This window comes from Vanacampus margaritifer, chromosome 7 (genome assembly GCF_051991255.1).
Source record: "Vanacampus margaritifer isolate UIUO_Vmar chromosome 7, RoL_Vmar_1.0, whole genome shotgun sequence".
Lineage (NCBI taxonomy): Eukaryota > Metazoa > Chordata > Actinopteri > Syngnathiformes > Syngnathidae > Vanacampus > Vanacampus margaritifer.
Window position 1 is genome coordinate 18,002,672 of NC_135438.1, and position 25,535 is coordinate 18,028,206.

The window sequence follows — 25,535 nt, forward strand, 5'->3', positions numbered from 1 at the left end:
ATTTACGAAAGTAGTCACGGTAGTTACAACGGCGCGATAATCTCCTTCCTAATTCCACTGTGGTTCGTAGCACTGTATGTTTTTCTTTGCTGCCACTGGCACTGTTGTCTTTCTTTGGGCCCATGGCAAAGAAAATTGTCGTGGAAAAAGCAAAATGCACTCGCAAGTATGGAGCACCTTCGGGAGTATTCACGATCTGACTGGAAATGAGCAGTTCATCATCTCAACTACCGCAACGTGAGCATTCGGCATTGCTCGGCTTTGCTCGCCTTCACTCGGCTACCCGTTTTCATGGTACGTTCGGTTTAGCTTGCTTTGCTTGGGTGTTCGAACTCCGAAAATGAGTTCAAACTCCGAGGCATTTTTTACTCAGATATTTTGGTTGAAATCCGATTTGTACGAGTTCCGAGACGTTCAAACTCCGAGGTTCCACTGTATATTATTCTGGTTAATATTGCGTAAGTGGAATATGAGTTAAGCGGCAAAATCCAGCAGTTTTTATCCATCTCAGAAGGCAACCATTTTGCCACTTGCTGTCGAGTGAAAATGACATCACGGTTGCTCAGGTCTCAGGTAACAGCCAATCACAGCTCAGCTTCAGGAAACAGGTGAGCTGTGATTGGTCGTTGCCTGAGCCCTGAGCAACTGTGATGTCATCTTCAGTCGAAGGCAAGTGGCAAAATGGCCGCCTTCTGAGATTGATTAAAAACTAGTGATAGACCAATATGGTTTTTCCAGGGCCGATACAGATTATTTTAAGAGGCGTTGATATTCATTTGCAGTAAAAGAGAAAATATTAGTGTCAAAATAACCCCCCCCAACAAATTTCAACATAATTTCAACACATTTCAACATAATTTCTTAATTTAATTAATTAATGTATTTATTTTTAATATTTAAAAATTAAAAGTGTAGGGAGTTCCCAGTGTCAGCATCATCTTTAATTAAGTGGAAATTTAAATAAATCCATACATGAAAAGTTCCCTGTATGTCACTGAGCGGCAAATGCACGCGAAATTGCGAATGTACCAGAAGCTAATTTGGGTTTTTTGTCAGGGTTTGTAAACGGTTTCAAAAGACCTTTGCAGACAATGAAAAATTGTCTGAATATGTTCAAAATGTCTTTGTGACAAGTAAAAACTATCTGTGAACATCTTGCAAATCCTGATGAAAACCATAAATTTGCAAGCAGTCACCGCTCAGAGAGATACCAGCTTTATTGGCCTTCAGATATGTAAAAAGGCTGATGCCAATATTTGGCAAAGTGACAATTATCGGCACCGATAATCGTCCTGGCCGATAATTGGTCTATCTCTAATAAAAATTGTTGGATTTTGCTTTATAACTCATATTCCACAAATGTAATATTAATCTGAATGTCATGTTTGGACTAGTGAGGTCACATATAACATATTATTGTCAAGAAATGTTTAAGGTTGACTTCCCCTTTAACTCTCACCTGAATCTTTCGGAGCTGCTTGATGGCCTCATCTCGTCCCTTATTGGCTGCATCAATCTGGCCCTCCAGATCTTTCATATCTGTCTCCAACTTCTTCTTGGCTGCTGCAGCTGAGGCCCTCTGCTTACGTTCATCCTCGAGCTCCGTCTCCAACTCGCGGACCTGCAAGGTGCGCAAAATGTTAGATTCCTAATGTTGCCGCAGTAACTTTCTGTGAAATGTGTTCCTTCACCTGCTTGACCAGCTGTCTCTTCTTTTCCTCTCCCATCTCATCGCGTCCTTGCAGATCCCTCTCAAATTGGGCCTTCAGAGCCTGCATGTTGACCTCTAGGCGCAGCTTGCCATCCTCGGCCGCCTGCAGCTCATCCTCCAGCTCCTCCAGCTGAGTCTTCATCTCCTCCACCTGGGCCTCCAAGCCTCGCTTGGACTTCTCCAGCTCATGGACCTGACAATGACCAAGCATCAAGTTCACAAATGACGCATTCAGCGACATCCTGAATTGAAGACAAGTCAAGCTCGTACATTTTTCCCAACATCGTCCTTTGAGCTGATCAGATCCTCCATCTCCATCCTCAGGGCCTTGTTGGCTCTCTCCAGCTCCTCTCTGGCATCCTGGGCCTCATCCAAAGCCCTCGCCAGGGACAGAGCCTTCGTCTCCTTCTCTCTGGCCTCAGCCTCGGCTCGATCTCGCTCGTCTGCATATTTACTGGAGATAGACTTCTCCTCCGCCAGCATCTAGAGGCCAAACATCTCATCATCATCATCTCATCATGTAGCAGTATAATGGAAAACAACATCAACGTGGACAAACCTGGTCAAACTTCTTTTGCTTCTTCTCAAGGTTGGAAACGTTCTGCCTCTGGTTGTCAAGATCCATCAGTGTGTCCTCCAGCTCCTGCTGCAGACGGTTTTTAGTCTTCTCCAATTTGTCGTATGCGGAAGCTTTCTCTTCAAACTGGGTGTTGGTTGCTTCCAGATCTCTCTGCAGACGTTTCTTGCTTTCTTCCAGCAGCTCATTGTTCCCGCACATTTCCTCCAGCTTTTTCTTTGCATCTGACAGCTGTAGGAGAAGAGCAAAATGCACTTTGTGTGTTCTTTAACATTTTGCAACATTTCGCAACCATCTCTGACCTGGATGTTGAGGGTGGAAACGTGTCTCTCAACGTTCCTCTTGGCCTCCATCTCCTCCTCGAGCTGCTCTTGTAAACTGTTTTTGTCATCTTCTGCCTGTCGAAGCTTTGTAGAGAACTGCAGCTTCTGGCGCGTCTCCTCAGCCAGCAACTCCTGCAAAAGCGCCAAGCAGGTCAAAGGTCAGACCAAAACCCTGCTGCTTCCTATCAGAATATTACATTTCTGCTTCAGTGACTAACCTGTGCATCCTGGAGTTGTGAACTAAAGCTGGAAACATCTTTGTTCAGTTTAATGTTCTTGCTTTCAGCTTCATTCAGTAGGTTTGTCACACTCTCCAGTTCAACCTGTGGGGGGGATTTACATCTATTTGTATGGGTTTTTAGCAGTTTGACATTTTTTGTGTTTACTTCAGAGAGCCAATTACAGTGATCTTAGAGCAGCGTTCTCCCAGTTCAGCCTTCTGCTTCTCACTGTCATTGAAGCGGGATTGTAAATCTGTCACTTGACCTTCCAACTTCTTCCTCTTGTGCTCCCCATCTTGTTTGGCTTGCGCGAGCGAGCGCACCTCCATGGTTAATTCAGATGTTTCCTTCTCCAGGGCTTGTTTGGCCTTTTCTAAGGTTGACTTAACCTGGAAGTGGAGAAAAAAAAAGTATTATATCACACAAATCAAGAACATCTATCAAGTGCTCATGTGTGAAATAATGGAGTCATTACTCGTTTTGACTGTTCCAGTTGCTCTGTGAGCTCCTCCACAGCCTGCGTGTGCTTCTGTCTCATTTCATGTATCTGGGCTTCGTGGGTTCGGTTCTCGTCCTCTATGGCTCTCTTCAGTGAGGTCACCTCCTGCTCACGTTTGGCTCTGCAGAGCAGAAAGAATAGATGATGTAGAATCTACTAGAAAAAAAAGTTAACTCTTTAACTCATTCACTGCCATTGACGGCTATTGATGTCAAAAATTCATTTGAACAATTTTTATTAGATTCAATTTTGTTCCCACTTTTGTTAACAAGAGTATGACAACCTAGAATTTTTTTATTGTACTGTACATTTAGAACAAATTTATGATTAATCGTGAGTTAACTATTAAAGTCATGCAATTAATTACAATTAAAAAATGTAACCGCCTGAGGCGATTTAAAAAAGAAAAGAAAAGATTATTAGAAATTAGGAGCGTCAGGCGATAATTTTTTTAAATCGCAATTAATTGCATGACTTCATGAGTTAACTCACAATTAATATATTTTTTTATATCTGTTCTAAATGTACAAGTTTTCATACTCTTAACAAAAGTGGGAAAAAACTAATAAATATAGTTCACATGAATTTTTGACGTCAACAACCGCCAATGGCAGTGAATGAGTTAAAAAAAAAGCTTTTAAAGGGTAAGTCAACCTCCCAAAAAATTAGTGACATTAATATGTTCTATGCAGCCCTACTTAGTCTAAATACAGTATTCTGGTTAATATTGCGTTAGTGGAATATGAGTTAAGCAGCAAAATCCAGCCGTTTTTATCCATAACAGAAGACGGCAATTTTGCCACATGCTGTTGAGTGAAAGTGACATCATGGTTGCTCTGGTCTCAGGTAACAACCAATCACAGCTCAGCTTTAGAATACAGGTAAGCTGTGATTGGTCGTTGCCTAAGCCCTGAGCAACTGTGATGTCATCTTCAGTCGACAGCAAGTGTCAAAATGGCCGCCCCCTGAGATGGATAAAAACGGCTGGATTTTGCTGCATAATTCATATTTCACAAAAGTAATACATTATTAATCAGAATGTCATGTTTAGACTAGTGGAGCTGCATAGAACACATTATTGTCAAGAAATGTTTACGGTTGACTTCCCCTTTAAATGATTTGCTGCCACAGCATATCTGATTTTGTGACAGTATGTGTGACCTGAGTTCCTGCTGGGTGGCGGTGCTGTCCAGTGTATCCTCTAGCTCCGATTTAAGAGCCTCCAACTCTTCTCCCAAGTCTCGTTTGATCTTTTCTGCTTTGTTCCTGGCTGCCCTCTCCGAGTCAAGGTCTTCCTGCAGGTCAGAGATGTGGCCCTCCAGCTCACGGATTTTCTTTAGGGCGTTGTTCTTTTGAGCCGTCTCTTCTTCTAATCTATATTAAAGGAGGAAACTCGTTTATTACACTGGTAACTTAATTAGAGGTCAGGTTAAGCAACATTATTCAATTCAACCATTCACATTTTCTTTGCCCTGTAAATTGTGAACTGTCCCAGATAATTTCAGATGACTAAAGAACTCATCACGAGACTTTACCTGGCCAAGGAATTTTGTAGCTCCTCCTCTTTCTTTGCCAGCTGGGCTTTGAGTTCCGCGATCTGGGCCTGCAGGTCCGCCAGCTGTTCCTGGAGATCGTTTGATTCAGCCTCTAACTTACGCTTAACCTTATCCAGCTCCTGCCGAGTCTTTTCCTCCTTCTTCAGTCGGACTGGAAGTAGAACAGAAGGTAAACCACCCAACAAACTATCGATTATGGAATAAGTCTGTAAATTGAGGTTCCTAAACAGTGATTACCCTCCAGTTCTGAGATCATGGACTCATGTTTATTTTTCAGTTTGGTGAGGTTCTTCGACTTCTCCTCTTCTTCAGCCAGATTAGTACTGTAGTCTGCAACCCTCTCCTCCATCAGCTTTCTCTCCTAAAAAATAAAAAGTACTGAGCCAATGTCACTTAAATGCCATTATGTTTTTCTTTCCTCATTTACCTTCAGCAGCTTGTTGTTATGATCTTCCATCACCAGGATGTCATCTTCAAGTTTTTTGATTTTTCCTTCACAGGTGACCTTCTCCAGCTGCAGCTTTTGGCGCGCATCCTCCTCCTCTTCTAAATGCTCTTCCAATTCCTACAACAATGAGGCGATAACATGCTTGCTTTAACTTGTATTTGGAAAGAATGACGTGAGATAACCGACAGCAACCACGAAGACGGCATTCATCACCTGCATCTGCTGTTGCATCTTCTTCTTTTCCACCAGAAATGTCTGAGAACGTTCTTCCTCTTCGTCGAGTCTTGCCTCCATCTCATGGAGGATTTCCTCCAATTCCTGCTTCTTAGCTGCCAAACGCACCCTCATCTCCTCAGCTTCCGCATACAACTCTGTCTCAGCCTGAAGCTGCTCCTGGAGTGCATTTCTCTCCTCCAAAATCTGAAGCAAATTGTCAGTCAAAGCCAGAGTCAGGTTGAGCAGCTCACGGGAGAATGGGAAGCGAACTTTATTGGAACCCAAAGCGGTACATTTGTGTCATTTGTAGTTTACCGATGTGTGCTTCAAGGTGATCTCGTTCAGCTCTGATTCATACTTTGCTGCGTTTTCTTTTGATTTTTGCAGCTCTTCATCCTTTAGGCTCATCTCCTCCTCCTGACGTGTCACTTGCAGAAGAGGTTTAACCTTTTTGGGAGTGCAGAAAAGAAAAGTGATGTCAATATTAAATATTATGACCTTTAAGTTACGTGGACATGTTGTGGACATTCTGACCTTTGTGAAGAGCCTCCACCACTGCCAGTTTCTAAGTTTGAGGTAGGCGGCACAATTCCTCTGAATGACTTTCATGGCTGTGAGTTGTTGCTGCCTCTTAGCAAATGCCCTTTAAATGATCAATAAAACAAATGCATCACATATGATGCAATACATGCTATACAAGTGCACACACCCATAACCAACACTTATAGATAGACCTAGACCAGCTCTTCTCAAATAGAGGGGGCCCTTGGGGGTACAATGCTAGGGGGCAAGTGTATCCTCAGAGGAAACTTTTGTTCCGCATACACATATTGTAGCTCAATTTTGCCAATTATAATCAAAAGCATTTTGTTTGACATTTTGACATGTTATGGGAAAATAGTACTATTTTCTATAGGTTGCTTATACAAAGCAGATAGGGACATACTATGCACAGTTTTCACACAAACAAATGCAAAAACATGACTGCAATTAGCGCAGGTAACATTTGTTTTCCATTTATTACAACTGTATGCCGTCTTGCCTACACATCAGAGTCATGCTCCAAATCATGAGGTGTGAATCATGTGCGAGAGCTTGCATGTACGTACTTTCTGGCCAGGAAGCCTCGGGTTTGGGCCTGGAAGGCGATGATGATCACAGTTATCTTCAGGTCTCTCTCTTCCTCCAGCTGTGCCAAAACTCCTGTGCGGAAAAATATCTTGCTCTGCCCGATTCTGTACAGATTTGGATCCAGGTCCAGATGTTTGATCTATTGAAAGACATCCATAACTGTCATTGTGACCTTAAATTGAAAGCAGCAATTTTGGACACAATAAAACTAGTTTACCATGAGGCAGCAAGCTTGTTTTCCATCCATAAAACCTTTGGGAATAGCACTTGCTGCCAGAACCTCATAGCTATAAGAGAAATGTTTACAGAAACAATATTTGGATGTAGTAGCACAATTGTGGTTAGCAATAGTCGTATCTGAGCTAACTCACCGCTGGCGAAACTCTTGGAAGACAATTCGATTAGGGAATCCTTGTCGGCAGATTCGAATCCCCTCCAGCACGCCGTTACACCTGAGCTGCTCCAAAACCAGGTTGGCATCCAGTTTCCCTGCCTGAGGAGAACTTTACTTGGAAGGGCACTTACTACTTAGGCTATGTATTCATGGTAACAAAAATCTGAAGTAAATCATGTTTTTTATCAATAGCACATTTTTTGTACAGTAAATATTTTTCTTTACCCTTTTCTCATGGTTCGGAATGATGCATCTGACAAAGTTGGGCTGGGTGTTGTGCAGCGTGGTCATGAGTTTGGCGAGGGACTCCTTGTAGAGCTGTCCCACCGTGCGGAACATTCCCTTTTTGGTCTTTGAGCCACCTCCCATCGAACTGTCTGACATCTTGGCAATGGTGTCAAGTCCCACCACTCTGTCAGCTGAAGCACACAACACGTCAGTCATTGAAACGTACACAACAGTGCATTTGATCACAAATTAAAACTGAACATCACAATAATTAGATCTTAATTTGTCATATTGCATAACTGCACTATATAGACATTTAATGAGATAGGAATATGGCCAAAGCAGGTATGTCAGTGATCTTACAATCTTTCCAGAGGTCTTGCACAAATGAGCTGGATGAATTGTTGAGCAGTGCTGTGACATTGTCATTCAGTGGGTCCATGTTCTTTGTCAGCCAGGCTCTGGCGTTATAGTCCACCTACAAGCAAACAATATTGCTTTAATTAAGATTCAGCAGTACTGCAACATGTATTTCAGCAACAACAACAAAAAGTAACCGTTATGTTAAAGGTGTCCTTTTCCTCTTATCCTCACCTTTCCAGCATAGTGAAGAACAAAAAACTCTGTCTTGTCTTTTAGTTGTTTTGGCTTTGCAAATTTAACATGGTTTCCTTGGGTGTTCATGAGTTTTTCCACAAAGGAGACGTCTGTGGCTTTGGGGAACCAGCACTCTTCATCCAGCAAGGCCAGAATGCCTGGAGGGTTGTTCTGCAAGCAATATGAAGAATTTTACATAACAGTAAGAAAAGCTAGTTGTCAATGTCCCAAGGCAACTAACTCACCGGCCTCTCAATAAGCTCTATGCAGGGCTGCAGATCCAAGCCAAAATCTATAAAGTTCCACTCAATGCCCTCTCTCTGGTACTCCTCCTGCTCCAAGATGAACATGGTGTGGTTGAAGAGCTGCTGGAGCTTCTCGTTGGTGTAATTGATGCACAGCTGCTCAAAGGAGTTGTCCTGCAACAGCCATGAAACAGAACTGAGGATGCCAATTGTCCACAAAAGGGTTAACCTCGTGACATTGGAGGTTGACGTGTCCATACCTCAAATATCTCAAAACCAGCGATATCGAGGATACCCAGGAAGGAGGCCCCTTGACGTTTGGTCTTGTCCAGGGCTTTGTTGACTCGGCCTAGGATCCAGCGGAACAGGCGCTCAAACACAGCCTTCGCCAAGGCTTCAATAGCAAAGTCAGCCTATGCACATCAAACGCATAAAGTCATTTCTTTTATTCATTCTTTCATAGCAGTACACGCTCTGTAGTACCTGCTCTTTGGTCTGGGCTTTTTGCACCACCTCTCTGCCAACTTTGATTCGAGGTGTGAGGATGGCACGAGTGAAGTCTGTCACGTTGATGCCCTGCAGGTGACACACCTTCTGAGCCGCTACAGGGAGGAGGAATATATGTATTATACAATAAGTGGTAGCAGAGTGTTATGTGATTTCCAACTGTATCTAACCTGTGTTGTCAGGCATGGTGGCCTGCTCTTGGTTCCTTTCTTTCTTAAACTCAATGTTTCCCAGCTGCATGACCGTTGAACACACCTTCAGCATATCTACAGTAAAACAGTAACAGTATTGGTAGGATCCATCCATCCATCCATCCTCATCCTTTTCAGAGCAAACTGAGATTTGTGGTACCAATTCTCTCCTCGTCCGTAAAGCCCATGATGTTCATGGCCTCCATCGTCTCCTCGTACAATTCATCATCCTGCTGGCCTGGGATCTGGACGTGGCCCGCAACTAGGAAGCGGTAGTTACTGAAGGGTTCCAGGAGGAGCTCCTCTGAAAAGATCATAACAATAAATCACATTGATATTTTTCAGCTTTTCATCACCATTTCTTCACGTTACGACTTCAGAAATGTGCAGGATTAAAATGGACAAATGAATTACAGAGAAGTATTGATTACCGCAAGTCATGTTTTTGAATCAGAAGTGTCTCTGTCAAAACATTTACCTCGAACGTTGTCCTTGGCACCAGCAATCATATAGTAGAAGATATGGAAGGCTCTTTCTATTTTTGCCTGTCTGATACAACGAGACTTCTCCAGGAGGTCTGAGAACTCATTGATTAAAGACCACAAACAAATTGTCAAGTATATCCTTTGTCTAACTGTGAATGTCTCCATTAGCCATTATGTACTGTATTGCCCAACCTGTGAATCTTACAGTGCTAGTTAGCTGGAGTGAGCACCTCTATAGTCACATTAGCAAGTCCTAAACTACTGGTCGATATGACTTCATTTTTGCTCTGCAGATATAAAACATTGGAGGATACAGGTCTCAATATTGGCTCCAACAATGTAGCCTGTCACATCAAAGTTGATTCGGATGAATTTACCCTGTGTGAATAACAATAAAAGGAGTTAATACATTAAATAATGGGTCTTGCAGAAAAGGCAAGTACAAAAAAAAATCATGTAATCGTAGATATGATTTTTAAGAGTTATTTTAATTGTGAGACTAAATTTTAGGGGAGAAACTCACAAATCGGGAGGAGTTGTCATTTTTGATGGTCTTGGCATTCCCGAAAGCCTCCAGGATGGGATTGGCCTGTAGGAGCTGCTTCTCTAACTCTCCCTGGTGACAACAACACGTTTACACAATGAATGGCCACTGATGGGGGATACTGATTGGGTTGATGTGGGGCTTTCCCAGAATATGATTCATGTGTGTTGACAAAAAAAGACAATAAAGACTCTAAGAAATCATAAATAAAAATGTAGAAAGTATTCTTCAGATCTCAAACTACCTGCAGAAAGCCAACATATTAGAATTCCAGAAAGTTATGTAACCAAAATCTGACCGGAGGTTAAGAGGCAAATGAGGGGAAGCTGATATATAAACAGATAAGGAGGTCAGGTTGGTTCAGCTGAAAATAATATTACCAGCACATTGCTTCTGAGGAATCCTTCAAGTGAATGCAATTGTATGTGCATGTTGCACGTGTTTGCAAACTACAATCACGTTGATCCTACAAAATTAATGTTTTCTCTCAGTAAAGCATCTTTCAGCGTTTGTGGCATGGGTGTCATCCGGGATTTGTTGCTGCTTTAAAAACATGATGCCACAATTTGAAAATATTTTTTTTCCAACTGCCCGTGTTAGTCATGGGGCCTTGGAATCATCATCTCCCTTTTCCCCTTCGCGATGTTGTTGGTCTGTAGGCTCGTGGGTGGAATCAGGCGATTGGAAAATTAGGTAGACTCCACCCCAATGTGCATTGAGCTAATCCACCTGATCAAAGGGCTCTGTGTCAACTTTGAGGTCAGGTCAGACCCTGTCAACCTCCACCTCAATGACTCTTCTGTTTCTATTTGCCTAAAAGGGATAAAACTATCAGATGAGGAGAAAGGTGGCAACGACTGTAGCTTGATTGAAAATAGTGACGTGATAATGATGGAACATGTGTTGTGCAACATGATGGTAGAGCCTGTAAAAGCTGAAAAGATTGACAAGATACAGACCAGCTGATGGACTGAAGATCAGAGCTATCAAAGCAGAAAGGATTGTCTTGTTCATTTAAGCTCCTGGGATAGGTCACTAGAGAAATGAAAACGAGAAATAGAGCACAGCAGAGCAGCAAGAAAGAGAATGGGATAGTTCACAGCAAGGCTTTTTTTTTGTATCAAAGTTTACTGCATATTAGTAAATCTAGGCGGTCCACTAGTGAAGAGAGCCGAAACAATAGTTTTGTTAAGGTGAGGTCATACGCCCACAGTTGACACCAATAAACCAAAAAGAAGCCCATATAGGTAATACACTAATCAGTCACAACATTGGACGAGTATTCATATAAAAGCAAATGGGTCTTTTACGATGGGCTTGAATAATAATAATAATTAAAAAAAAAAAACATTTTATATGTACCAGTATATGAATCCGAAGCTACAATGTCAAAGTATATCTGGATCTAATACTGAATATAGCAGAGATGCATTTAAATTATACTCCAGTTACTGAGTAAGTGTGAAATGCTCAGGCACTGTTAGTTAAAATCCCTGTAAATGAGAATAAAGATGTCTTGTAAAATTGACACACCACAGAGAAGAGTGTTGTTAACAAGCCTACAAAATTTGAATAAATCAAAAACAATCGCCACAGATATAAAACAAGACTCCAAAATTGCCCCACTAAACTTCAGCTATCACTCAAATACATTCTGACAGTATGTACACTAGTTAGCGAGCTAACTGGCTGTGTGAGCTAGCGGGCTGGGCGAACGTATTAAACAGCTAACTTTCTCCGAAGTGTCTCCCACAACAGCAATACTGTAGCCCAAATAACACAAAACAATTAACACTTCGGGGAACATGAATATTTCACGTCGTATATGGCTTTGCTAGCTAGCTGCATGATGTCTTTTTAGCCAAGCTCAGAAAATCTGGACAACTGAAATGGGGAAAAAAAATATAAGGCTACATACAGTATACTGTACCTCAACTATTCAATTCTACATTATTGTCAGTCTTTTCACATGCTTTTCAGCAATTATCTTCAAACACATAATGTATTTCGAAAACAAATCTCTGAATTCACTTTAGATTGTGCACTTTTTGAGTATCAGTGAAATCAACTATCAAATGTTGTTAATGGTTCAGAGTTTTTTTTTTTTTGTAATTTATTTTTATTTTTTATTGACCAACAATGAGTGACAATTGCAAACCAAAACCACAAAACTGGAGGAGGCAAGGAAGAGGACGTGTATAAGGCACAAGAAGAGTAACTGGGCATGCTCACACTGTGCACATTGATTGGTGAGAGACCCTTTCATTGCTGGTGGGGCTTAATCTCATCCCCACCGGCAGTGAAAGGGTGTTCACTGAAAAGGTTTGACACCAAACTCAACATAGTAAACCAGCAACGCTAGTTGGCCCTCACTTGGCCATTCTGGAGGTTTCAAATGTGACTACGAAGTACTATGATCATGCAAATCCACTCTCACTGGGTAACACAGGAAAATCTCATGTTAGGGGAAGCACTCTCTACCGTAAAGATTTGAACTGTGGTGTTGAAAAATAGATGTCAAAAAACGGCTCTTAGGTAACTGAGTGACACTTTCTTCATGCACTTTTAAATCTCAGGAAGAAACAGCACACACAAAAACACACGTCAGGCATTCCCCTTTACTCACGTAGGCAAACTGTGATCCTGATTGTTGCTATTTGGAGGAAATGGCGATATACAGAATTAAACTGTGCAGCATCCTAAATACATTAAGAGTGAGGGAACTGGCTGACAGACCCTTTACTTTTCATTACATCGTGGTGACTTTGCATGCATACTTACAGCACTGCTGTCCTTCTTGCCTTTGTGTGACGACGCCACTACAGCCAAATACTGGATGACTTTCTTGGTGTTTTCTGTCTTGCCAGCGCCAGACTCCCCGCTGCGGAGAGGGGAAAAAATGTCAACGTGAGACCGTAGAGGATGAACAAAGCTACCTCACACGGAAAGAACAGTATCATCCTGGCTCAGACAAGCAGTTAAATCTTAGTTTTAAAGAAATTCATTGCATGATTGTGATGCTTTTAAACACAAGCACATGCCCATCCGTTTTCCAACATTAAATGTGGCGTGTGATCTTAGATCCTTAAGAGAAAGACAGAGTTGAACAATCCCAGGGCCATCAGCCATCTAAGTCATGGCTCCTTAAAAGGCATGGGAGGCTGCGTGCTAAGGCTTGGACGCTCTGAGAGCATCCAATCTATTTTTTCCTGTTCTCATCTGGCATAGACCCACAACATCCAGACACCAACTGCAATCACTTGCAAGTGCTGAATAGATTCTAATAGGCCTTCACATGGTTCATCAAATTGAATCCATGTCCTGCTCAGTATTTATTAGGGACATGTCTAATATTTACAGTATTAAGGTAAGTTTGGAATGAAGAATTGTACATTGATAACTTAGTAATGCTCAATTTGCAATCTTTTCAAAATGATTAAACTTTGACCCCTCATAGGAATAAACCTAAAGCAGACCGTTATTTTTTTTTTTTTACATTTTTGGTTGCATGGCTTTATCCCCACATACGTCCGTTTACGTCTACTTCCAAAATCTACTTTAGTCTGATTCATAAAAAACATTTAGTGCACACAAAGCTTTGTTTCAATGGGAAATAAAACACACCATATGAAGCCAGTTCTGTGATGGCTGCTGCAATAATAACACTGACAGTGTACATACAGTGCATAATAGACACACACACACAAAACACGCACGTCATACATGACATTCCATGTACTTCACCAGGAACATTTCTGCCATATATGGCCCCGACTGCCTGCTTACCCTCAGAGCAGTTGTAGTTTTAACTGAAATGGAAATGTTGACTGCTGGGACATTACTGGGCACGTGTTCAGCTCTCGTGTGTCATTCCACGTTATCAGTTTAAAATATTTCACATCACACGTCACATGGATTGGATTTTCTTACATTAATTTAACCTTGTGTATCCCAGAGTGTTTACACGGATTCCCCTGAGTGTAAAAAATGTTTTCTAAAATGGCCCACACACTTAATGAGATGTAGACAACCAAATTCTTGCAACAAATCCTGGAACGGGTGAGCGAGATGAGGAAGTGGTGTGATTTTTATCAAAATGTATTACAGCATCCAGTGCTGCAATTTTGGAGTAGACGAAGCCTAGAGGGCATCACGGCATGGGGAGAAGAGCACTTCCCCTTCTCATTGGAATTATTAAGTATTAAAAGCTTTTGCTTTGGCTCCTTGTGTACAGTTTGGTATTTGGATAATGACTTGAGTTTTGGGGTATTTTGTCGTGGAATGCCACCACAATGGAATTGAAATACTGTACAACCATCAAGAATGTGTTAGAAGTGTCACATTTTAGCTTTAACTTGACAGGCTTCACGATAATATGGAATGTACCATTTTGGAATTGAACACTTTTTGTGGAGTACATTTTCCCGTAAAGTATTTGAGCAAAGCAAAATTGATAAATGTTAACCATAATTGTGCACGTATCAGATGAAGTCGACAGTCGGTGGACATGGAGCTGCATTGCCAGACCTTCACTGTGACCACCTTCACTTTTTACAAGTTGTTTGTGATCCTTTGTCTTTAGCAAGTTAAATGCATTCTTGTCGGCTGAGATCCGGCAACTGACTTGGCCTTTGAAGAATATTAGAATTCGACACTATAGATATATTTACAATTTTGTTCTAATAAAGTGGAGCCCCTGAAAATGAGATGCAAATAACATCTGTAATTCCTAAATGGCAATTGGAAAAACTATTGTTCCTACTTTGCCATTGTTTATTATTGTACATAAAGGCAAAAATCATTAAATGCTGCCAATGCTCAATCCATCCATAAGTTTTGACCTAACTGTACGTATCATAAAAGCAAACGTTAGATAGCAAAACATAAGTCAAGTCCCGAAAAGATGTTCATCGTTGATGATACAAAATACAAAAAGTGATTTGTTTAAGTTTCACTGAGAACAAAAAGCAGCAAAAATAAAAACAAAAAACTAAAATAAATACCAAATGAAATGCATCTCGTGTGATCCCAAGTTTGCTAGACAGCTTGTCTCTAGATGAGCAATTCAGCTCCTAACAAATAGCTTGAAACAAATAAACAAACAACATGGAGGCCAAACTTTTGGGAGGCTAATGTGTTTTCCAATCAGTGTAAAGGCCAAACTTCCGGACCAAAGGGTCTGAGTGGAAAGCCAGGCCGCAGTCATCGGGGAGCACTACAAACACTTTAAAGCATTTCCAAAGGGACTCTGGATACAAATATCATAGCAGGATGCAGTGTTTGTTGACAAATCAAACCATTTGTGTCCCTTCTACTATTTCAAGCTCACATATTAAGGTTACATTTGTAATTCCATCCTCTTTCCCGTTGGCTCTTGAAAGAAATAGAGGAGTTCCATTTGATTGAATTTGAATTTATGCAAGCATCCTTATGCCAAGCTCAAACTACGCGACTTTTTTTTGTCTTTCACGACAGTCGCGCTGTCAGATTAACCGATTAATTCGTTCTGTGTCGTGGACCGGACGTGCAGTCACACTACAAGTCCGAACCCGACAAGACACAACCCGATCATCGCGTGCTGTAATGCCAAGAGCACCGCGTCGGCACTGATTGTCGGGGAGGCGGAACAAGAAAAGCAGCAGGAAAGTTGCGTTTGTATGAATGGAGCACGCGGGACAAGTGCGGCCGTGCCATTCTGCATAAGCATGAGCGCATTGCTCTCGCTCCCTGCTCCGGTAGTTATCAAACAGTGAAATATTATATTGTATTTGTATATTTTTTGTAATTTATACTGCTTAAATATTTATTCGTATTTGACTTGTTTTAGTACAGTGCATTCGATACGCGCATTCACTCCAAACCGCCTTTCGAGGGGGAGAAAAGCCCGGCCCGACTTCTATAAAAATATACTGTATATGTCTGTCCCAAAGATGCTCCCATCCTTACTTATGCCCAAATCATACTTCAAAAAAATATTAGAACGACAGTCAGAATATTTTTTTGAAGGCTACCCTACACGCCACCGTTTCTCCTCTCTCTCGTCTGACGATGGCAATGTTGGGAGGTGCATGGCTTCCGTCCATAAAATCAAAAATAATGTGACTTTTGTTATTAGTAGAGTATGTGTTGCTCATATTAAATGGCAACAAATGTGCACACTGCGAGCTCAATATATATATATATTTTTTTTTCCGGGTTCACCTGTCTGGCCAAGTCCCATGAGATATCCAGAGGAGAAATAAATATATTAATTCAATAATTAATTAATTAATTAATTAATTAATTAATTAATTAATTAAGGAGCTAGAACGTGCTGGTCAGTGTGTGACTGAAGTTTCGCTCCCTCTCGCTATTGATGTTGTGACACGTCGGTCGGGCCAAAATCGGCCTATTTTCTTGTAGTTTGACCATGGCACAAGGCAGTGCAAAACACAAGCACGCACATAGCCAGTGTGTGACATCATGGAAAAAGGTTCAGGGCAAAAAACGACAGTAGTGACTTTAATTAAAAGTGCCAGATTTTCACTTACGTGCATAGAATGGATTGGTCCTCACGATCTGTAGACAGAAACGTAATGAGTGTTAACGTGTGTTACACATAGACAAAACTGTTTCTTTCCTGACCCTTATGTTTGAGTGAGTTCCTTTTTCTTTAAACACGGCTACTATACTGTATGTCTTAAAGGGACACTTGAGTCATTTAGCCATTTTCAGCAGTAAGAAGTGAATAGTTTGTCCAAAATGAATTTCATGTACAATTAATACCTTTAAAAACAAATTTCTCCACTTGCTGTCAATTGAAGATGACATCACTTGTGCTGAGGAAGTAGGTAACAACCAATCATGGCTCACCTGTTCTGCATTTGGTTAGCAAACCGAGCCATGATTGGTCGTTACCTACTTTCTCAGCACAGGTGAGGTCATCTTCAGTCAACAGCAAGTGGAAAAATAGTTTTTAAAGGTATTAATTGTTCATGAAAAATAATGACGTTATCAAATTCATTCTGGACAAAATATTAACATTTTTACTGCTGAAAATGGCTCAATGAGTCAAGTATCCCTTTAATGACAATGATCCATTTATGAGAATTAATATCATAAAACTAGACATAATATAATTCTTGGGACAACGTCTTGAAGCCATTTCACATGTTTATCTGCGGAACATGAAAGGCTGATGCAAAAATGCAGCAAATGGGATCCTAGTCACGACTGAACTGTTTAGCTTAGTTTATGCTCTGCACCACTTTACTACTCCCCCATGTAAACTGTGAATAGTTTGGCACTGGGTGTAAGATAATGTGCACTGTTAGTCACCACATCATGATAAATTCCACTGGTTCATTGAAAAGAACAGCTGCTTAAAGAGATGGCTGACTCATTAGTGATAGCAGAAAGCGGACAGGCAGTAGAAAAAGGAGAAGACCCCCATCCTAAAACCAGGGGGGAAAAAAATCATGTTTAAGAGGGTGAAACAAAACAGTAGAATTTATTTGTAATAAGACTTTCTAGTACACTACCCTGACCAAACCATGAATGTTTCATGTGTACGTTTTATATAACAAGAGACAGAGAAAGTTTGTCTGATGTTGCTGACAGGTACCCTTTTTATCGTGAACACGTTTAATGGGCTGTAACATCTGAGGACTTGGATGTGTACTTAAGGGATGTGCTGGAGAAAAAGAATGCCACAGAGTCTTTTTTTGTGCAGTAGCCAAACACCCACCCACGCAAACACAAATCTAAGTATTGTGGTGTTTATGTTATACAAAGCGAAACCTATGAATTTTCATTGTTCACATACTATACTTGTGACAGAAAGGAGTTTGTTCTCTCAAGGAAATTAGTTGGATTTAGTCCAAAAGATAATGTACGCGCAAGAACTGGAAAGAAAAAAAATGCTGCGAGACTAAATTAATAGAATTTTGTTATGAGGCATATGGAAAAAAAAACTTGGGATCATGTAATGGTTATGAAAATAAACTTTACACTAGTATTGCGCTAATGCTTAATGGCAATTGTCCATCCATGCATCCATTTTCTTGGCCGCTTTTTCCTCACAAGGGTCGCGGGGGTGCTGGAGCCTATCCCAGCTGGCTTCGGGCAGTAGGCGGGGTACACCCTGAACTGGTTGCCAGCCAATCGCAGGGCACACAAAGACGAACAACCACACTCACATTCACACCTAGGGACAATTTGGAGTGTTCAATTAACCTGCCATGCATGTTTTTGGAATGTGGGAGGAAACCGGAGTACCCGGAGAAAACCCACGCAAGCACGGGGAGAACATGCAAACTCCACCCAGGAAGGCCGAAGCCCGGACTCGATCTCACGTCCTCTGCACTGCGAGGCGGACGTGCTAACCAGTCAGCCACCGTGCTGCCTAATGGCAATTGTATTTTTTTTAATTTTTGTTTACATTGTTTGATCTTCCATTAGGTTGCACATGCCAAAGAGGTATGAGAAGCAGATCCCCACCAATAGAAACACTTTACTAATGCTCATTGACTGCAGTAGTTTTGGAATGAGAGTAAGTGACTTTGCGAGAGACACGACTTGGCAAATCCCAATGAGTGCAAATCTAAAAATGATATGGACACATTAGGAAGTGTAGTTCTTTTTTTAGGGGGGAGCGGCGGCTGTGGGACGGTGGGGTGCCTGGTAGGCCTGCCGTGCCCCATTCTCCAGGCTTTGCTCTCCGGCCCGGAGGTTGTGCCCTGGTGCTGCCGCGGCCTGGGGGAGGTTTTCATGCATGCCAGATCCACCACACCAGCATCTACCGAAATTCAAACACAATCTGCTTCTTCCTCTGGTCGTTGAATCGGTGGAGGCTGATGGCTGTGGATCTCACTCTGCTTCATCTATCCTTTCTTTAGTCTTTCCTTTGGTCTCTTGAGGTCTCCCTAATTTGTTGGAATTGAGATGTTTCTGGGGTTGGTGAAAGATTCTGGTTTGTAACCCTGTGGGTAGAAGGTGGTGTCTGGTCGGTGCTGGATTTCACTTTTCTTTGATCCTTCCTCGGGTCGCCTGACAACTTCACGACTCTAGCGGGATTCTGAAGTCTTTGGTTTAGGTGAAGGGTGTGAGATTTTTAATAGGTTTCAGGTGAATTAATGAGCACAAACTCACACGCACGCACATATGCACACACACACACGCATGCAAGCACGCACGCATGCATTTACATACAGAGAACAATGATGAGGACATGTTGAATCAGTAAGATTACCGAATGAACAATACTGAGCTCTCTCAAAAAAAAGAAAAACAAAAGAAAGAAAGATTAGAGTCTCTTCTTTAATTAGGAAAAAAAGTATATTTCTATCTGTTTCCGTTTTAGAATCTAGCTAGGTTTCATCATTATTCACAAATCTATTTAGAAATGTGAGTAAAAAAGCTTTTTTTCAACATGGCCCTAGTTGATCGCTGTTTCTCTGCTGCCACCTGCTGGCCGTTTGTGTAATGACTACCATTTTTTTCAATTGTTCTTTGCAGTTAAGAGGCTGCATTAAAGCCCTATGGATGCTCTTGCATAAAAAACATTAAAAACGTATAAATTCGTCTTTGGGACACTTAAAATATAACTTATTTATACGTTTTTGGGAGCAAATGAGTTAAGCACACAGACAGAATTTAACGAACAGCAAATATAAAAATGCGGCTGTTATCTTCCAAATTAATACATTTGGCTGAAAATGTAACCCATTTGCACTTTACTTTCTAACAGATGGTGTTTTGCTGATTTAAAACAAAATAAAACAAAACAGTATACTGTAGGCCTATATATTTTGGTCATAAACTATATAGAACATCATATTTGACCATAGCAGCAAACAATAATTCCACATTCTTACACTATTAAATTTTGAATGCCAAACAACTAGGATTGAATGAAAGAAGGACAGGCTGATGGGACAGGAAATACTTTATAGACCCCCACCCATCTCTCAACATAGATGTCAACTCCTCCGAGAGAACGTTTGCACGTCAGCAAGAGATCCAGTGGGCACGACCCCCCCCCTTCCCCGAGTGCACACGAAATGGATTCCATGGGAAAGCGGCCCATCTGAAGTCGTACCACGGCCGAGCTAGCATAGATTCATTTACTGTAAGCACAATTCTGCCACCAACACTACTGGCACCTCCACGAAACACTGACTCTCCAACTGGCCAGTATATTGACAGAGCTACTGCAGACAGAGATACTTTAGGGTCAGATTCTCACCAGTTCTGTGTGGGAATTGTCTTCGAGACACTGGAATAAAGACCATACCTTGCATCATGTTTCTGTAGGCGTTGTCTGTGATGGAATAGATGTGTGGGGGGACTTCATGCCGCTTCTTCCCTTTGTACATATCAACGATCTTTTCGGAGTAAATGGGCAACATCTTGTAAGGGTTGACCACCACGCAGAACAGGCCCGAGTATGTCTGAGAAGAATGAGATGTTTGTCAAACCAGGGGGATAAGAAGGTCAAGGAAGTTGTTTTGAATGTGTTTCGGTGCATACTTACATAAATAAGGCCTGAGAAGTACCTCTCCCGGATATTGTGCAGCACCGAGGCCTCATTGAGGCAGGTGAGCTCGGCCATGTCTTCCACCTTGCTGAACTTGGGTGGGTTCATCTTCTGGATGTCGTCCTTGTTGACTGTCACCTTCTTGCCATTGTCCGCCAGCTCCACCAAGGCCTCGTCGCCGTGCTCCTCCTTGATGCTGGCAGCCTCAAAGCCATGTCTTTCCGAAGGGATCCACACCAGTTTCTTGGCTGCCCAGTCGGCCTGGGCCATGGGGCTGTTCAGGAAGTCCTTGTCAACAAAGAGGAACTTCTCGTCCTCGTTTGGGCCCTTCTTGGACATCTTTGGATCAGGTGGGGGGCGCCAACTGGTGAAGCAAAGAAAATAACGGCATTAAAACAGAAACAAAACTGAAGTGAGGCAGAAAATGGGAACTGATCTTGCGGAGGAAACAGTTAGTTGTGAGAGAGATTTTGACACAACGTTGAAATAATATTTAACATGATAACAGTTAGCCCCACTATAATATGGGCAAAAGAGTAATGGTATTCTCTGATCTTTGTCCTGTCAGTGTGTCAACATATACCATTCACACAAACCCAGTCGTTTCCCCTAAACTTTGCAGATATGGAATTGACTTTTTTTTTTTTTTTTAACTGACGTATCTGAGAAAACTCTAAAAACAGCCAAGCTCCATGACATTTATTAACTCTAAGTCATCATTTAATTGACAATATCCATTTTTACCCGCTAACGCTCCCCCCCTCTGTGTCTGTCTGTCTGTTTGGAGGGGGCTTCAGTCTCGTGTTGTGATGACCATATAAGGGCCCCTTCTCTGGAGCAAGGCTCTTTTCTGCCTTCTTCCTAAACAGCAAGGCAAGTGAAGTTCCAAACAAAGCCCATATAGGGAATAATATGTCTCAAGCTGCCCTTGTCGTTTACTCCAAAATGATAGTAAGGCAGAGAGCTAGAGGGTTGCCTGGGACTTTAACAATCATGCTTCATAACAGCCCCTGGAGGAACCCATTTTTATATGCAACAGCTGATTAAATTGTAGGGAGCACGCAAGCACTATGTGAGAATGTAAAAAGCTTGATACATGCATATGTAACACTCCTCTATTATCAAACTGCCTTGCTTCAGTGAGCATGTAAGCGCTAGCTTTATTGATGTGTCAAATGAGATTGGCCTTTAAACTCTTGAAGACAACTCAGTGATTCTAGGATTATGACTGTAGAGTCAGCTGTCCACGGGCTGCTGCTTTGACCTCCTTTCCTCCATTTTCCTGCACAAGACTGGCACTCTCTAATAGAGTGGGAACGATGTAGAAAAAGCCCCTAAAGCCTTCTAAGAAAACACAACTAGACCTCAGGGACATGGCAAAACAAACCAACCAAAAATGATGTAACACTATTAACAGGAGACAAGAGACAAGCAATGAATGAACATGCTCATCAGGAAGTAATGATGATGCTTTGAGCTGATAACACCAAACAGACTTTTCCTGTATGAGCAGCCTGCTCCTCACACTGTTGAACTGTCCTCACTGCTGTGACTTGCGATAAAGCCTCCTTTTGCTCTATTGTGTCAACATAACGGTGCATGCTGAGGACAGACGCCTGAAATAGAGTTGACAGGAATATAACTTTGATATGACTGACTGGCAGACTTTAACATTGCAATTTTCAACTCTACCTTAATTCCTCTAGAAATAATGCATGTAGTGCAAAACAAAAACAACAACAGCAAAATACCACTATTTTATATATTATAATTAGACCACAAACCAATGTAACGATATGGGACAGCTGCCCTAAAATAACAGGACTGGTAATTAATAACTGAAATCAGTTTTTGTGTATTCCCTTTGAAATTCCCCAGTCTTGTTCAAAATGACAACATGTTGAGAGCTCATTGCAATTGATTCTGCATTAAAGCACCTTTTTGTGGTTAGGATGCTCTCCCCTCATTTTTATGACGATTTGCCCAGTAAATTAGTTAAGCATGGATGTGTAAATTAATGAGAATATTCAAGTAAATGCAGGAGATGGGTACCTACACAGTATGTTTGTTTAAAATTTAGTACTGGTCCCAATTTTAATAATGTTTTATTGCTTTAGTGTTGGGGTGGCACGGTGAATGACTGGTTAGCACGTACGCCTCCCAGTGCAGAGGACGTGGGATCGAGTCCAGGCTTCGGCCTTCCTGGGTGGAGTTTGCATGTTCTCCCCGTGCGTGCGTGGGTTGTTTCTGGGTTCCTCCCACGTTTCAAAGACATGCATGGCAGGTTAATTGAACACTCCAAATTGTCCATAAGTGTGATTGTGAGTGTGGATGGTTGTTTGTCTTTGTGTGCCCTGCGATTGGCTGGCAACCAGTTCAAGGTGTACCCCGCCTACTACCTGAAGCCAGCTGGGATAGGCTCCAGCACCCCCGCGACCCTTGTGAGGACAAGCGGTTAAGAAAATGGATAGATGGTTGGGTGCTTTAGTGTTTCTAATGATTATGAATTCATCACTGAAAAAAAGTAACAAATATGCTCCCTTATTTAATTGGTCACAATTAAAATGTTGCCAAACATAAATGAGAAAACAGCAAATTATTGTTGACCAAAATCCTAATTTCCGTCAAAAATAAACAGAGACGGATGTCAACCCATGAGATAAGGTGACCCTTGTATTTGTGTGGCCTTCGGGTCCTGTGAAGGATTTCACTAATTTCCTCTCTTTTCTGAGCAACATTCTTCCTGCATCTTTTTTAATAAACCTTAAATCAACTCGATCTAAATCACTCTGTGCTTAGATTAGGAATTGCAGGATGGGAAACAATATTAGTTAACAAGCGGCTGAAACTTGACGAAACTTGACTCATTTGTGATTATTAAAATGTCTTTAGGGCTGCAATTTGGTACAATGATGTTAATGTTATGGAATATTTGCGCAAAAGCATTTTTTTTTAATCCTTGGGGCGTCATGTAAGCTGTGAGACTGAGACTGAGTTCCATGACTGCAACATTGCTGTTGTCCAGTTTACACAGTTGTTGAAAAAGGCAGGAAACACTGCAATTAATGAACATTTAGCTTTCATTCCAGTAAAAAGTTTAAAAAGAAATGTCATCACACTTCACTTACGACTGATGTGGTCACACTGCATATGGGCAGTAACAATTATCACAAATACAACCACATTTGAACAGCAATTTCTGTATACACTGACTTCCATCACTTAAAAGTTATGTCAAAGTAGAATTAGTAGAACTATTTCAGTTTTTCTTTAATTGAATACATCCAAAAGTATCGCGTCTGAGACCAAAACAGTCTCAACTTCCTTCTTCAATATTGAGGGTTATTCATTTAGTCAGCCAGAGCAAATTAATTATCAACATTACGACAAACTTGGTGTTCCTTAAAAGCCTCACAATAAGCTCGTTTGACAAGTGCACAAAGCATCAGCAGCTAGACATGCAGCATACTCACTTCAAAGGAAGACAAGGTGTGCCGAGGGCAGCGTTGGATGCAGAAAGCTGTCAAACTGACAAGGTACTCCCCACACGAACAGTCCAAAAGACCGCTGTCAAATTGCGAGTCTTACCATTTTAACAAGTGAGCTGCACGCATGGGCGGAGCTGCACGGACTCACATGGACTGGCCATCCTCCTTGTGCTTTCCTCCTCCAGGAAGTATCATCCCCAAGAGGCATTGGGCATGCGCATTGCTCACTCAGGCAAGTTAGAATGTGATGGCGTGAACCAGGAACTGGATGTAGATAAGAAAAAACACAATGTGTTACATTAGCATGCCATGAGAGATAATTAAGTGTGCCACTGGAAATGATTCAGGATATTATTCTGTCTCAGTTATTTTGAATCCAAAATAATTATTTTATAATAAAAACAATTTTTGTTAATGTATCTATGCCAGGCACATATACTAACAGGCAAAACAATCAAATGCTCAATCAATGCAGAAGGTACATAATTAACCCATATAGCTACTTTTTTGTAAATTGTTTATGGTGTGCTTTCTGATTTGAAACACATGCCTTGGCTCAATAAAAGTTTAGAAACACTGAATTAGATATTAGCCATTGTGATAACTTAGCACAATGAAATGTATTTATTAATTTATTGACTGATAGTTTTATAATAAAGAAAGTAATCTTACATTGCCTGTTATTAAGAGCTAGCTAGCGCTGGCTCAACTTTTATGCTATCAAAATGTGTTCCCATAGCTTTGCTAACGTTGTTAACTGCCAGACTAACAATGCTAAATTAGCTAATGAAAACAACTTACCAAACACACCTTGCTTGTGTTTTATTATTTTTATTTTTTTAAGGATTAGACCAATTATTTGAACACCAGGTTGTTTTCAGACTGGCACAAGATACCTGTTTTTTAAATTAGGTCATGTCACGAAGCTGAGCCGTGATTGGTTGTTATTTGAGTAACTGTGTTGTCAGGAAGTGACAAAATGCTGCCTCTAAAATTGATAAAAATGTTGATGCTTAATTCATATTCCACAAACGCAATATTTATCAGAAAACCGTGTTTGAACAAGTGGGCCCGCATAGAACACATAGTAAAAAAAAAAAAGAAAAGAAAAAAAGTTTTGACTTGGCTTCCCCTTTACTTACAGTGAATGTTTCCCTATTTGCGCTGTGTGGTTGGAGATAGAAAATGTGTCACATTAGTTACACTTGTACGTCAAAATGTCTATCCATCCATTCATTTTGTACAGTCCAAGTACTTATTCATGTCAGGGTTGAGTGGAGTCAGAGCCTAAATTACACGTCACTGAGTTGGGATCTTAACCTACACTGCCTGCACACAACTCAGGAAAAGGAACCACTACACTATCAGATTAAAAAGCCTTCCTTATATGTAGATATATAACATCAGAGAACTTGTTGACATGAACGGAATACGTACCCGGCTTTATTCATCTTTAATGGCAGTGTGGCTTGAATGACATTGAATTTCTCATTTGAGAGGCTGAATGGATGCATACACACTCTATAGATTATGTAATCAACCTCCACTCCTCATAAGGCAAGTCAGCTGTCCCCTGCACAGGAACCCCCTTTGACTGGAAGACCTCAATAAACAAACTCATAATTTAAATAGTGTGTCTCCCACTGTGTGTGCGTGTG

The 25,535-nt window shown here is 41.3% G+C and overlaps 1 protein-coding gene across 6 annotated transcripts in view; it reads right to left on the reverse strand.

Annotated features, from left to right (window-relative positions):
• Positions 1–24,122, reverse strand: part of myh11a (myosin, heavy chain 11a, smooth muscle) — a 28,865-nt gene extending 4,743 nt beyond the window's left edge. For 2 of the 6 annotated variants that reach the window (XM_077569975.1, XM_077569979.1), the window contains exons 1-35: positions 24,026–24,042; positions 20,387–20,753; positions 20,147–20,303; positions 16,404–16,431; positions 12,655–12,754; positions 12,500–12,526; positions 9,853–9,945; positions 9,644–9,707; positions 9,323–9,421; positions 9,005–9,148; positions 8,824–8,919; positions 8,630–8,748; positions 8,407–8,559; positions 8,147–8,320; positions 7,899–8,072; positions 7,668–7,782; positions 7,302–7,495; positions 7,054–7,175; positions 6,900–6,969; positions 6,661–6,821; positions 6,086–6,194; positions 5,867–5,998; positions 5,549–5,755; positions 5,315–5,452; positions 5,125–5,248; positions 4,867–5,038; positions 4,493–4,705; positions 3,308–3,452; positions 3,015–3,221; positions 2,830–2,934; positions 2,591–2,743; positions 2,271–2,519; positions 1,982–2,194; positions 1,692–1,904; positions 1,460–1,621 (exon numbers count right to left, since the gene is read on the reverse strand). In XM_077569975.1, the coding sequence (XP_077426101.1) occupies positions 1,460–1,621; positions 1,692–1,904; positions 1,982–2,194; positions 2,271–2,519; positions 2,591–2,743; positions 2,830–2,934; positions 3,015–3,221; positions 3,308–3,452; positions 4,493–4,705; positions 4,867–5,038; positions 5,125–5,248; positions 5,315–5,452; positions 5,549–5,755; positions 5,867–5,998; positions 6,086–6,194; positions 6,661–6,821; positions 6,900–6,969; positions 7,054–7,175; positions 7,302–7,495; positions 7,668–7,782; positions 7,899–8,072; positions 8,147–8,320; positions 8,407–8,559; positions 8,630–8,748; positions 8,824–8,919; positions 9,005–9,148; positions 9,323–9,421; positions 9,644–9,707; positions 9,853–9,945; positions 12,500–12,526; positions 12,655–12,754; positions 16,404–16,431; positions 20,147–20,303; positions 20,387–20,728 (4,974 nt within the window). In that variant the 5' untranslated portion in view covers positions 20,729–20,753; positions 24,026–24,042. Of the gene's footprint in view, positions 1–1,459; positions 1,622–1,691; positions 1,905–1,981; positions 2,195–2,270; positions 2,520–2,590; positions 2,744–2,829; positions 2,935–3,014; positions 3,222–3,307; positions 3,453–4,492; positions 4,706–4,866; positions 5,039–5,124; positions 5,249–5,314; positions 5,453–5,548; positions 5,756–5,866; positions 5,999–6,085; positions 6,195–6,660; positions 6,822–6,899; positions 6,970–7,053; positions 7,176–7,301; positions 7,496–7,667; positions 7,783–7,898; positions 8,073–8,146; positions 8,321–8,406; positions 8,560–8,629; positions 8,749–8,823; positions 8,920–9,004; positions 9,149–9,322; positions 9,422–9,643; positions 9,708–9,852; positions 9,946–10,832; positions 12,446–12,499; positions 12,527–12,654; positions 12,755–16,403; positions 16,432–20,146; positions 20,304–20,386; positions 20,754–23,862 lie in introns of those variants that run through there. The other 4 variants (XM_077569976.1, XM_077569978.1, XM_077569977.1 and 1 more) reach the window with 4 other exon arrangements.
• Positions 24,123–25,535: the final 1,413 nt, after the last annotated feature.